The 15,005-nt window shown below is 39.7% G+C and overlaps 1 protein-coding gene across 6 annotated transcripts in view; it reads left to right on the forward strand.

The window, feature by feature from the left end:
* Window positions 1–15,005, forward strand: part of LOC132377830 (receptor-type tyrosine-protein phosphatase gamma-like) — a 671,456-nt gene that overhangs the window by 581,758 nt on the left and 74,693 nt on the right. For all 6 annotated transcript variants that reach the window (XM_059944246.1, XM_059944241.1, XM_059944240.1 and 3 more), the window contains one exon: window positions 5,571–5,662. In XM_059944246.1, the coding sequence (XP_059800229.1) occupies window positions 5,571–5,662 (92 nt within the window). The remainder of the gene's footprint in view (window positions 1–5,570; window positions 5,663–15,005) is intronic.

A 15,005-nucleotide genomic window follows, 5' to 3' on the forward strand; every position in this document is an offset into this window, starting at 1 on the left:
TGCTAATGAACTTTCCAGACTTCCTCTAGTACCACTTTCCAACTCTTCACACATTACATTGACAACTGCTTTGGTGCTGCTTCCTGCATCATTTTTATCACCTTCACAGTTAATTCTACCCTGCTCTCAAATTCACATGGACAAATTGTCCATTTTCTTAATCCCTCTGTCTCCATTTTAGAAGGCACGCTATCTTCTAATATTTACTATAAATCCAGTGACTCCCATAGCTACCTTGACTACACTTCCTCCTGCCCTGAGTCTCATAGGATGCCATCACTTTCTCACAGTTTCACCATCTCTGCTTAGTTAGGTTAGAATGGACTTAGTCTTTTTCCAAGAATTGGGGAATCAAAAACTGGAGGGCATAGGTTTAAGGGAAGAGCAGAACAATTTATGAGGAACTTGAGGGGCAAACTAAGGCGGGTATTTATGTGAAATCAGCTGCCAGATGAAGTGGTTGAGGCAGATATAATAACTTTTAAAAGGCAGTTGTGCAGGTACATGAATAGTAAAGGTGTAGAAGGTGTTGCACCAAACACTGACATGTAGGACCAGTTTGGGTAGGTTGGCATCAACTAGTTGGACCGAAGGACCTGTTTCCATGCTGTATGACCCTATGAGTAAGCACAGTTAGGCATGGTTAGTGAACAAGTCTGACAGAGACTTAACAAGCCCAAGTAGGATAGTGCACGACTTGAAGGGAGGCCTGCATCTGCTTCCATTTTTTCATGGAAACAACAGTGTTTCCATTCTGTTGCAAGTGTGAAAGGAATTAGTAAAGAAAAACAAATGCACAGTGATGCCACAGTTTGTTAGTAATGGAGGGTGAATAATTCAAATACTACTCAAATCAGTGATGTGTAACAAAACTTTTTTCTTCCTTTACCCATCTTGCTCAGGCCCAGTAAAGATCCAATGACTTAGGCCCTGATGTTAATTAAATCCCAGATTTTGAGCAATAGTTAACAATGTGATTTCAGAACTCATTCTAGCTGAAGCAGACAGGTCTGTTTTTGTTTGTTTTATTTTTGTATATGGCTTTCCCTAGCTGAAGTAGGGTTTATTCAGGATCAGCAAAATGTGATCATTCAGAATCATTTGTAGTTTAGATGGAAACTTGCATGCATTTTTTTTCATGCTCTTTTTCCTCCCTTCTTAGGGTGGACATTAGGTGGACCAGAGTCAAAGAAGCCTTAGTGAATTGCTGCAATATATTTGCACACTGTTTGTGCCTTCCAGCATCTTTAGACCAGAATAGTTTATCGTTATTGATATACTTTTTGAAGTCTAGTCACTGTTAATTTGCATGCAGTAATTTTCTAAAAGGAATTACCAACATGATTTCAACTGTTCCCATTCAAACAAGAGCTAAATAATCTGTCACGTCCTGATATATTGGTCCTGGCAAGGCTGGGGACTGATGTGATGAGCCATTCATTGCAATACCTAGTCCCTTAATTTCCTGGGCTCATGATAATCATTGGCATTCCCATCTGTTTGGCTGCTGCATCTGGACTCCATCCAAGTTTGTTGGAGCAACTTCCACTGATCGTCCAGAAGCCTATTTAAAGGATAATTGAACTCTTACCACAAAGAAGGGAAATATCTGCAATGTTCAGGAAATAAACCTCTCTGTAGTTTCTCTGGAGGTCCTGCTGAAAGAGGAAGCAGAGGGAAGAACTATTTTATACCAGCATTGTTATAAGCTGCTTGTGAGATTTTGAAGCAAGAAAGATATGTGATGGATTGCTGAACTATCCATATTCTAGAACTCCTACAGTGTCTGATTTTGACATTGGTAAAAGTTCAACAATTCTCCATTATTTCTGTGTTATATTTTCTTATAGCCTTTCCAATCCCCTCAATTCTGACATAATATTTGCTTCTCTATCTGACAATATATAACACTCAATTTCATTGTAGGTCCAGTGACTTCTTGCTTATTCTCACTGCAAGAGCAACCAGTGAGACCTAGGTTTTTCTTTAGGTTGAATAAGACATCTAAATCTTTGCTTCAGTTTGTCAGTAGTAAGCTCCTACTTTATTTTGGGTGGTCCCATTTTAATTATTGTACTTGATATTCCAGTGGCAAATGTGTAATAACAAACATATTTTGTTGAAGTATTTCTGCCCCCAGCAACCATTCTCAGCATTTGTAGATGGCTGGATTAAATGCAAGTGTGGATGAGCATTTCAAGATGGAAGTGCTTTGGATGCAGTCTGAAAAATTGGCATTGCCAAAGCAACATTGTTCAGTGATACTACCCAGCAGTTGTATGAGTAGAGAGTTCCCTTTTCATACCAACAATAATCACCTCTGGTGCCCTAGTAGATAACTAAGTGCTGTCTATCATGCTGTGGGCTTGAGTGAATTCCAGAGCGTGTTCCAAGGCTCCAGCACTTTGCTCTTGATATATATGGCAAGTAACAGATTTGCTCTAATAAAGTGGCATGCCATTCTAGACTGGCAAGTAACTTCAGTAACACCTTCACGTTAAAAGACAGCAGTAACTTAAAAGAGCTGCTCCCACGGGTGAAGCAATATCCCTTGGCTGCCAAGCACCAAGTCTGCTCAGGGAGCAGCAACTTTCCTGATGAAGTGCAGTTTTCAGCAGGACTATGCAGAGAATTTGTGGGGTTTGTATACCTCATGGGCTAACAAAAGACTCCAAGAACAATTCCACTCAACTCCAGTATTCAACAGCTGCTGGTTGTCCTGGTCATTGTGACTGCTGTAGGTGTTACCCATCTCCTTTCAACCCAAAGGAATGAAGAGAGAGTGGCACCCCCGAGCCTTAAGTGTTGAATTAACAGGGAGTGACCCTACTGATCTCTATGTCTTTAGATTATATGTCAGCCAATTTCTGATGCCAACCTTCTGACTTCTTCCACGGCAGACCCTACCTGCTCAGTTAACGTCACACGTTACCCTGGGTTTTACTGGTAAATTCTGCCTGCTTTTAATGGACCATGAAGGGTTAATGGAATCCATTGGTGGAGATCCATGTTGCGCATGTTCTACCAGATTTATGCTGAGGTTAGACATGAGCTCCTTGATTTCAGTGGGGATTGCAAGGCTACAGGGAAGAAAAGTTACTGGTGAATTCTTTCTTTGTTTAAGTTATTTTATTTTATTGAGGTTTCAAATTATTTTAAATGTTTTCCCTGTTTCATTTTTTTAAAACACTTGATAGTTTTGAAAGCTACCAAACTTGGGAACAAGATTTTGCCAATTGTCAAGACTACTGGGTACTTTTCAAAGCAAGGTTTCCCATTGTTTCTTAAGTTCATATTTCCGTTAGAGTTTGGGTTCATAGTTCTGTCCTTTTACTTCCTCTCACCTGCCTATTACTTCCCCCTGGGTCCCCTCCACCTTCCTGTTCTCCTATGGTCCACGCTCATCTCCTGTCAGATTCCTTCTTCTCCAGCCTTTAACCTTTTCCACCCACCTGGCTTCACCAATCACCTTCCAGCTCGCCTCTTTCCCTTCCCCCTACCTTTATATTCCGGCATATTCCCCCTTCCTTTTCAGTCCTGAAGAAGGGTCTCGGCCCGAAACGCCGACTATCTGTTTATTTCCGTAGATGCTGCCTGATCTGCTGAGTTCCTCCAGCATCTTGCATGTGTTGCTTTTATTTCCGTTAGACTCTGGAATTATCATCCCAGCGAGAAAGGCCCTCCACATCTGGATTAAGTAAATTAATTAGTTGTTTTGTGGCAGCAGTACATGCAAGACATAAAAATTCCTATAAATTACAATAATAGAGAGAGAGTGAGAGAGCAGAACCTGACCCATTCCACTCAGGTGGGCAGGCAAATTTGAGATTATGTTTTGAGATCTAATTATTTTTGGTTGACCTTATACTAAGCCCACACAATAGTTTGAGATCAATTTTGCAGATCTACACTGAGTCATATTTCTCTTTTTCTATTATTCACATTTGCTATGCTGACAGAGGTAGGTAGTGAATTTGTGGCATTTATTACCACAGGCAGCTGTGGAGGCCAGGTCATTGGACGTACCTAAGGCAGAGCTTGATAGGTTCTTGATTGGACATGGCATCAAGGTTTATGGAGTGAGTTTATGGCTGAGGAGTGGATAAAAAAAGATCTGCCATGATTGAATGGTGGAGCAGACTCAATGGGCCAAATGGCCTGATTCTGCTCCTATGTCTTATGGTCTTATGATTATGATAAAAAGAATAATTAGCTTTGCTGTTCACATTTAATGTCATCAGTTCCAAATTGTAAAAGATGACATTGGTAAATATATTATGAATTTGATTAATTTGATATTAACCCTGTCAAAATGTAATTTAACCAATTTAATTGAATAGTTTTTTTTCCAACTCAACTGGAGAAGTCAGGAAAAAAATCAAATGCTGCTAATACTGTTGCTAAGGGGGAAATTAAAATTATATATCTTTGTGGTGTTCGAATTATATAGCTTCTCAATCAGCTGAATCAGATTTGAGAATGTTATTTATTTCTGTGTACCCTCTTGTTATCAGGCATTTTATTATTTGGTGTCTTGTGCAGTATTAGATTTCAACAAAAATAATAAAAATCTTTAACTGTGGTTGAGTTATACTGAGTGCCTTAATTGCCAGTCAGTAATTACAGCTCAGCAATTATAAAGTGTGAGATCACCATGTGTAACAAAACAGTACATTGGAAAAAACATAAGGGACAGTTTTTTTTTTGTTTTCAGTGTGATAACAGTAAATTTACATGAATCAGGAGGCGGCAACATTAGGGCTGTGTGCAGGTGCTCCCAAATGGTTTATTAAGGGCTTCATTGTAGTGTAATAATCCCTTTGTTAGAAGACCCTGATGAACATAGCAGTCCCTCCTTCTGTCACAAGAGCATGGAGAGACTCATTTGATATTCAGTTCCAGCCCATGGAAAGTCATTAAATCAGATGAGCAATGACGCTGGAGTTTTAGAGTCCAGCTTCAGTCAACATCACCATGCAAAGACTGTTCGCAGCTCTCTGTGCTTTCGTTGGACGTGCTTTCTCAATGATGACCAATTTGTGCTCGTTACTCTGCATCAAGTACAGGTAAAATATTGGGAGGTTTGTGGTGCAACGCTTCTTTAACTATCAGGAATTGTTTTGCTTGAATCTTTCTCTGTAGTGTAATATTTTCATCCCACTTGGGCCCCAGGCCGAGTGTCATACAATTTTAAGAGTATCTCAGTGGTTATAATTCAGTATTTTCTAGTACTCCAAATGTCCTCAAAATGATAGGCAGGCAGTTTATTATTTTTGAAAACTTTATCTTAAAAAATGGGAGTATCATCGTGTTAAGTTTGAAAACAAATGGATATTGCCTTTGTGCACCTCCAAAAGCTGAAAGGAATTTAGATCAGCAGGCATTTTAATTCTTTGATGATTCTTTTCAAAGGTCTTTCAGAAACATTTGAATGATTGACAATGTAAAGCAAATGTAAATGATAGCTATGTGCCAGGGATTTGTTTATGAGCATCCACTATTTCAAAGCTTTAAGTTTTTCAGTGCCTGTAGTTTACAATAAAATAACCACATTGTTTATTTCCCCCCAGAAAGTGCTTTCAAACAGCGCACTTCTATGTGGAAGATAGCAATTCACCACGGGTGGTTCCTAACGAAAGCATTCCCATTATTCCAATTCCAGGTATGTTAATTATTCTTTCTTTGCAGATACAAAACACAGTTTTTGAATGTTACTTAGTTCAGGTTCATATGCACATAAAATAAATCCATATACTGTAGCTTAATCTCAAAGTTTAGAGATGATTGGTCTGAAGTATTTCTTGGAAAACAGTTTTGTGACATATTTATGTTTTCAGTTTTCATAACAAACTCTGAAAATTATCTTAATGAGTTAGGTGCAATATCTTTTAAGATCCTATGGAAAAAAACTGCATTTTGTTTAAGTATTTAATCTTGTTAAAAGCACACACATCAAACTTAACATATCGTAGGCATTTGAGAAACTCAGATCAAAAATTTAGATAAAAATTCGAATGAAACTTTCTGACCCATTATTTGGTCTCGGAAGAAGCAGCTTTATTCTGGAACTATGTGACAGATTCCCATGCATATACGATTCACAAAAACACGCAAGAAAAGGATGCTTGTGTATTGAAATGAATGATTGAAATTCAGGAGAAAAGTTGGCTCATGACTTTCTGTGTAAGGGATGTCAGACACTATTGCTTTGGTTTTTATTTTATGATCTACAAACATAATCTGATCCGTCATTGCTATTTCATTTTTGATCAAAACACAATTGGGGTATAATATTACAGATTCTGTTATCATGAAGTGTTATTTCATGAGTTTGAAGTTTCCATCATTCTAAACAACTGGCTAAATAGTGCTGATTTTCTTGTCTATCGAAAGGCTATCAGCTTGATGATAAGATCATGTCACAAAACATAGACTTGATTATAGGCTGTAAGAATGTAAGCACTCATTTGTCATGCTGTTAAGTATTAAGTTCATCTGCAGCCTTTGGCAAGAGAATTGGAGTGCCTCTACCCGATAATTCGTAGATCAGGAATCACATTTTCCAGTTATAAACTGCACAAAGGCTCTTAGGACTGCTAGATTCAGCAACTAACTTTAAAAGGTTTTCTTTTTAATGATTTTATATTCAGTGTCACTGTGAAGAAGAGTGAATGCTTAATTTTTTTTTACTCTGTATAGTAGTTAAACAATCTTGCCTATATAAATTATCTTCATTGACTTCCTGACGCAGTATTTCATTGGTTGTTGTTGATCACTGTCTTCTGTCCATTCACTTTGAATAATTGTTCCTGTCTATCTATTGACAAGTGTCCACATCAGGCCTAAGGAGCTGACTGAATACTGATATATGGTTCACTTAGACAACAAAACCTCATTGCACTGTTATTGCTGTAGTTTTCTTTTAGCTTTGTTTTAAGTTTCCTATGTAAAGACTTTGGTGCACTTAAGATAATTCAATAGCTCCATGATTCAACTTCAACTAATAAATACTCCCTTAAATTGTGGATTTATTTCAGCAAACATTTTGATAATAAATTAAATGATTTGTAGCTATATGAATAAACGCATATACAAACCAAAATGATGTTAGGACCTTTGTGCCTATCCCACACATTCATGATGCCTTAAGCATGATTCACCACACGGTGAACCCCTCTTGCATACTAATCAGATTGCCACAGCTATTTAAAAGCTGGTAGTTAAAATGTCTCTTTTTGTTGCTAAGGCAACTTTTTCTTACATTTGAATCATCTGACCATACAGTTCATGAGCATCCATGCTGTAGGAAAGCATTGAGCTCAGATTAGATACTTCCAGAAAAGTTAGGGAGAGAAGCAGTATCCCAGAATTTGAATCTGGTGAATTATGGGCCATTGTTGACTACTGCTGGACTCTGCTGGTGATTAACTCAATAAGCAGACTGTGGGAAATGCTAGGGTTTTCCATTCTGCCACTCTCATCATCTGGAGGGGAAAAGGACCAGAACAAATTCCACCCATGAAAACATTTTGACTGCTGGCTAAGGCACTAACTCAGGTTTAGCTGGCTGTCAACATTGTCAAAATGCTAAATGTTTCTACAGTGAAAACATTTAAAATATTAAAATGAATATAGTGGCAAAAATCAAAAGTTTAAAGGTTACATAATGATTAAAAATTCTATATCAATTATTAGCGGTAACCTTTGAAAATGAAAAGAATGTTGTAAGCCAGATCAAAACTGGAACTGGTTCTTCAAGCAGATTCCCCAACATGATTGCTGGGAACCATGGAAACTACATTCTTTCATTAGACTCCATTGGAAGTCATATGCAATGTTGTGAGATTGCTAGCAAACAGCTTCCAGCAGATTTTTGACTTATGTGCTCATGCACACATGCATCAAAATTCTGAACTTCCATGGAAAACTGCCAGCAATCTGCCCAGAACTGCCAGTATTTTCCTGCAAGATATGAATATAACCTTTCTGTCAAATTTATTCATGTGAAGATTTAGTAGCCAAGGTAAATGATCTGTGAACCTGTATGATATATCAATGGCGTACCTAATATTGACTAATATCTCACCTTTGAATGATACAGTGGTATCAAATTTAATGTATGGTTAAACTATTTTATCATACAGCATTTATGATGAAAGGCTTGAGAAATTAGCACTTTTCACTGCAGCAGAAAAGTTAAGGAGCAATATAATAGCAAAATCCTCAAGATTGTGAATTATTTTCAGAGAAATTATAATAGATTTACAAAGCAGTAAGGAAAGAAACCAGCTTTAAAATTACCATTAAAAACTAAATGAGAAGTGTTTGCATTTGGTAACAATGAGAAAATTAAGACATACAATGCTACAGATCTGGAATATGGATTTTATTTCTCCATTTTGCTACTTCACAACAAAGTCTCTTCAAGATATGCCCACTTTAAATAAGCTTTCCTCCTCCCCCTCCACATATGTTGCCTGGACTGTTGAGTTCCTCCAGCATGTGGTTTGTCGATACAGAAAATGGAAGTACTTGTCATAAATTACAATTGAAGTAAATTCTTCAATTAATTTGTTTTGAAAAGAATTTCTCTTGAAAATGCTAAATGCTATTAAAGAATAAGGACCAGGTTGGCTAAGAAGAAATACTGTCTCTAATGACCATTTCTGTCCTTTGATTTTTCTCTGCTTCCTTACACTGTCTTTTAGAAGAAGCATTGATCTTTGTTTTAGTCTGATTCAAACTTGATTATCTTTAGGTGAAACATGTGTTGATTGCTCTTTTCATCCTGGAAATCTAGTTGCACTTACTCAAATCATCAGACAGCTTGATTCCTTTTCTGTGAAATAATTTTCCTTGCAAAATATTTCCATGTGTCCATGTAGCTTGTTAACAAATTTGAGATTTATATAAAAACTAAAAGCAACTAAAATGCAAGATGAATTGTAGAACATAAGAAAAAGAGTCACTAGTAGGCTTCTGATCCCTGAAATGTCGAGGAGGCTTGACCCAAAAGCAGAGCAGCGGAGACGATTTAGCGGTGAGCCATATCTTTAATAATCAACCGCAAAATAACAAGCCATGGGGGACCACAAAACAAGACTGAACAGATACTAAACAGGAGGCAACAAGGCCTGACAGGACTGTGCCCCTTCTATGGCCAGCTCCTGATAGCCCAGAATGATCTGGAGGAGTCTGGCAGAACTCTTTGATGGGTGATAGTGCCTAGGTGTAACTGGACAACACCCAAGACCTCTCTTCTGGGCCATAACTTTTCCAGTAAACCACAATGAATAACCATGTGAATCCATCAACAGGTGAACCATGTACATTGGGCCACGTTCCACCAGCCTAGGGTCCAGAGGTCCAGGCTCAGGTGGATTGAGTAGCCCATGGACAACAGGCTTGAGGCAGGACATGTGGGAGGTAGCTGGGGAGGACAATGAAGTAGGCTGCCTTGGTGATGCTAAGGGATGGTGGCATCTGGAGATGGTAAGTTACTGGACTGATGTAGTTTGTGGGTGTTGGTGCACGGGGCAGATCTTGGGTGGACAACTGACATGGTCCACAGGCTGGAATAGTCTGGCTGGGCACCACTGGCGTTTTGCTTGGCAGCAGTAGACATGGTTGACAGCTAGGATAGCCCCCTTTACCCTCTTCCAAGCATTCTGACAGCAGTGAACCAGGGCCCTAGCGGATGGGGCCTCCCTGGTGTAGAACCAGATCCATCGTCTCAGCAGCGGACAGATGTCTAGGGAGGACAATGAAGTAGGCTGCCTTGGAGAACCAGTCTGCCACTGTTACGACCACCATGGCCCATCAAAAGGGAGAAAACCTGTGATAAAATCCATGACAGTGTGGGATCACAGATTCTGAGGGACTGGAAAGGGCCATTGGAGCCCAGATAACCAAAGGGCATATTGAGGTCAGGCAGTAACAAAACGATATATATCTGTGATCATGGTGAGGCACCAGAACTGGCATTGCAAAAAGTCCAGAGTCCACCATGCGCCTGGATGGCCAGAGAGGGGTGAGAAGTAAGACCACTGGAGCCCCTCAGAGCACACAGCAGCAGTTGTCAGGTGTGTAAGCTGGAGCAGCCTCGTACTATAGGGCCCCATAAATCTGCTTCTCAAGGTTCCAGGTGATCGGAGCGAGAATCTATGAGGATGGAATGATAAGCTGAGGGTCAATCTCCATTTCACTTGTATTGGAAGGTTGTGATAAGGTGCCTGCCTTAATGTTCTTGGAGCCAGATCGGTAGGAGATGATGAAGTTGAAATGCTCAAAGAAGAGGGTCCAGTGCGCCTGATGTGGCTTGAGTTGACAGGTCCGTTGTAGGAATATGAGGTTGTTGTGGTCAGTCCAGATCAGAAAGGGCTCAGTGGTTCCCATCAGCCATTGTCTCCACTCTTCCAAGACCCATTTAATGGCAAATAGCTCCTGTCCCCTACTCCATAATGGTGTTGCGTGGAGTTGAACTTGTGCAGGAAGAAGGCACAAGAGTGTGTCTTCCAGTGCGGTCCTCACTGGGAGAGGATGACCCAAGTGTGCATATCAAATGTGTCCATCTCCATCACAAAAGGTCCAGTGGGGTTCAGATGGCAGAGAATGGGAGCAGTGATGAAGCGTCTCTTGAACTCCTCGAAAGCATGGTCCACGGCAGCAGACCAGGTTATCCATGAGATAGATAACTGGTGAGGGAGGTGAGAGAAGCAGTGATTGGCTGAGGTTTCTATTGAATCAGTGGTAGAAGTTGGAAAAGCCTGAAATGTGCTGTTTGAGGGAGCATGGTCTATGGTTATGCCTTGTGGTGAAAGGAAGTAACCCAGGAAGGAAATGACTAGGGTGTGGAACTGGCATTTTCCAAACTTGCAGTACAGTTGGTTTTCGTGGAGATGCTGAAGGACTGAGTGAACATAACATGATCTTGGGCGGCCCTTGGAAACATGAGGATGTCATCAAGATAGATGAACACATACTTGTGTGGCACGTCTTGGAAGATCTCGTTAATGAAGCCTTGGAAAATGGCTGGACTGTTAGAAAGTCTGAAAGACATTAACAAGTATTCATGGTGGACAGTCGGTGTTATGAATGCCGTCTTCCACTCATCCCCCGATTGATGTGACTCAGATTGTATATGCTTCATAGACCCAGTTTGGTGAAGATCTGGGCCCTGCAGAATGTTCTAAATGTGCTGTCCATCAAGACCAGAGGGTTACCGTTCTTAATGATGATTCCATTGAGTCCATGGTAGACGAAGTCCCCTGTCTTTCCTCTTGACAAAGAAGAGTCCTGCATGGCTAGGGACTTGGATAGTCAAATGAAGCCACACTTCGGCGATGTAGTCATTCATGGCTTGTGTCTCAGGAGGTGAGAGAGAGAACAGATAACCATGGGAAGGGCTGGTGCCCAGGAGAAGGTTGATCATGTAGTTGTGTGGTCTGTGAGGCAGCAGGGTGCTGGCTTTCCTTCTACTGAAAGCGAGGTCTCTCTCGTGGTATTCCTGTAGGTTTGGCGAGGTCAAGGGTTTCCTCCATCTCCTACTATGATATGAAATGTGTCGTGATAGACTGTTTCTTGTCTGGAGACAGCATCATGCAGTATCATGAGCGCTTGATTGTAGTCGGCCGCTGATGGTACGTATACTGCATTCAGGATCACAGATGAGAACTCCCTAGTTAAATAGACTGGACGGCACTTGAGCATTATGTGTTCCAAGTCGGGGGGAACACAATTTCAATAAAACCGCCACATTGGAGCACCACCAAGAAATTATCGTGAAATACTCGCCTCCACCTCCACCTTTTGCTTTTGCAAATCAGCAGTCCGGACCTTTCTATAAATCAAGAAGCCTTCAGGTCTGATCACTGTATCTTGTTTAGAGATGCAGCTCAGTAACAGGCCCTTCTGGCCCAACGAGACCACTCTACCCAGTTGCACCCACATGGCCAATTAATCTACTAACCTTTAATCTTTGAATGGTGGGAGGAAACCAGAGCACCTGGAGGAAACCCACATGGTCACGGGAAGAACGCACAAACTCCTCAGAGACAGCGTTCAGAGGGAGCCACATTCCAATCAAGCATAGAATATAACAGGCTCTCATTTCTCTCTGATACAGCAATCTAGTTACTGGTAGTCAAAATTAAAACATTTAGATAATTAGTACATTATCGTTTTCTGTATTACCTTTGAAGATGTTCAATACTATTTTGCCAGCCAAACTGAAGGACTTTATATTTCAACAACTGGTGACGAATATGTCAGGGCATTTTCAGGAACCTCAGATACTCGTAAATGTAATTTCGTAAACATAGCAGAAGTACTCAACACATTGTTTTCAGGACCACCAAAAAACTAATTATGTGGATTCATACTGATCTACTTATGATTGCTTCTGAAGTTTCATGCTGCTGATTTTATGAAAAAAATAGAACATCTTGCTCAAGAATGATAACAAATTGCAACAACTTAGTTGTTGTCATTGAGCATTTCACTCTTAAGTCTCGTTGTGTAATAAAACCAGGTGGAGCCAGCCAGGTAAATTCTTTATAAATGAAGAAATTTAAAAAGTCAGAGAAAATTATGCATTTCTGAAACTTAGATGTTCTCAAAACAATTCCTTGAGAAGTCTTCTTCTTTTGACTGTCTGTCTAGTCATCTTTAGCTGAGACCCGGGTTTTCAAAAATAATTCTTATCTGTGAAATGGCAATAGGTGTTCTATTCACCTAGTTTTAGCTAGGTGTTGGCTATTTCAATTTTGCTATTCTATAAAGAAAATAAAAGTGAATACACTTATAGAAACCTATCCAAGTTCTAAACAGCTCTATACCTGGAAATCCAGCTCCATTCTGAGAGTTATACATATGTAAAACTAGGAGTTGGTAATCTGTCTGAGTCTGCAGACTCAGGATTTTTCCTGACAAACCATTCAGAAAGCATTGATAAGCAAAATCATGATTTTGGGCAGCAAGTGATTGTCATATGGAAGCAGAAGAAGAGCTTTGTGTCATACAGGTCACTGTTTGGGGGTGTGATCAAAAGGCACAGCATCAAGAGATCAACATGGAATATATGGAAATCAGACTCATTTTTTAACTATGGATCATTGGAATAATGAAATATACAGCTGCATTCCACTTGAAAAAATTACTTATAATTTAAGAAATGAATATGATATATTTTTGAAATTTTGGCACCCCTATCTACAAAAGATAGGATTAAATATATAGGTCCTTTGAAGATAAAATTATAGTAATTGGGGAAAATTAAAATTAAAATTATTTTGAACTCCATGGAGCATGTGGGGATCCACCGATATCCAGGCAATCTTTTTTTTCCTCTTTTCTTTCTTTCTTTTGTTTTCTTTTCTTATATAAGGGTTTAAGGGGGGAGGGTTAAGGGGAGGGGGAGGGCTAGTATTAATTTTTTCACTTTTTTGACATTTTTTTTGCTATTCTAACATTCTATTCATTCTATGTAATTCTCTTAAAAATGTAATAAATAAATAAATAAAAACGTGGAATGTATTTGTTGGGGTTTAGAATGGCAACATTGCAGGAACTCTGAGGTTTGTTCTGCATCTTATTCCATTGTGCTAGCTCCACCAACATATGGCATCAAGGCTATGTTCTCCCAGAGAGCAATTGTGATGAATAATCCACTTTGATTTAAACAACTACTGAAGTATGTAAGTGGAAAATAGAGGAGCAGTTACTCTCAAAAACTTTAGGAAAATCCACGAAAAAGTGCATCTGTTTCTTTTGATGCTAGTCTTTGAATTTAATTTTCTACCTTTGAGTCACGTAATAAGTCCATTGCCAGTCTGTTCCATGGGTAATTCTAATATAGTGTTAATTGATTCATATGTGCAGTCAGAATTGTTTTTGCTTTCTGGAAGCTGGGTAATGTAAATGAGCTGTAAATAGAATTGTGAGCCTCAGGTGCCAGTTACAGCTACAATGATTACCTTTTAAAGAACCATGATAGAGATATTGAAATGAATATAATAGTACATGGCTTTAGATATCATTAGTTGCTCATAATGAACTGAAACAACACTTAATGGCTACTTTGTTAGATACCTTCTCTACCTAATAAAGTGGCCACTGAGCGTATGTTCATGGTCTTCTGCTGTTGTAACTCATCCACTTCTGTTCAATGTGTTGTGCATTCAGAGATGCCATTCTGCACACCATTGCTGTAACGTGTGACTATTTGAGTTACTGTCACCTTCTTGTCAGTTTGAACCAGTCCGGCCATTCTCCTCTGACCTCTCTCATGAACAAGGCATATTTGCTCGCAGAATTGACACTCACCGGATTTTTTATTTTTATTTTTCACACTATTCTCTGTAAACTCGCGTGATCATTGTGAATGAAAATCCAAAGAGATCAGCAGTTTCTGAGATACTCAAACCACCTCGTCTGGTTCCAACAATCATTCCTCAGTCAAAGTCACTTGGATCACACTTCTTCCCCATTCTGATGTTTGGTCTGAACAACAACTGTCTTGATCATGTCTACATGTATTTGTGCTTTGAGCTGATGGCACATTGTAGGCTGATTGGAATTTTTCATTAACGAGCATGTGTCCAGGTGTACCTACTAAAGTGGCCGCTGAGTGTATATAAGTGGATGGATGATAAGTTCAAATCATGTACATTCAACTCATTAGTCATAGCGTGAAGTAGCACAGTAATAGGCCCTTTCACCCATGGAATCCGCACCACCTCCAAGCACCCACTTGAGCTAATCTTACATTAATCCCACTTATATTCTCCACACATTCACATCCCCTCCCAGATTGTACTAACCACCTACCCAGTGGGGTTACCCTACCAACCTGTATGTCTTTGGGATGTGGGAGGAACCCAAGGCATTGGGAGCAAATCCAGGCAGACACGGAGAAAATGTGCAAACTTCACACAGGCAGCACCTGAGATCATGTTTAAATCTTGGTTTCTCACCTTGTGAGACAGTAGCTATGCCATTTGCGACCC

Source organism: Hypanus sabinus, chromosome 19 (genome assembly GCF_030144855.1).
Source record: "Hypanus sabinus isolate sHypSab1 chromosome 19, sHypSab1.hap1, whole genome shotgun sequence".
In the NCBI taxonomy this organism is placed as follows: domain Eukaryota; kingdom Metazoa; phylum Chordata; class Chondrichthyes; order Myliobatiformes; family Dasyatidae; genus Hypanus; species Hypanus sabinus.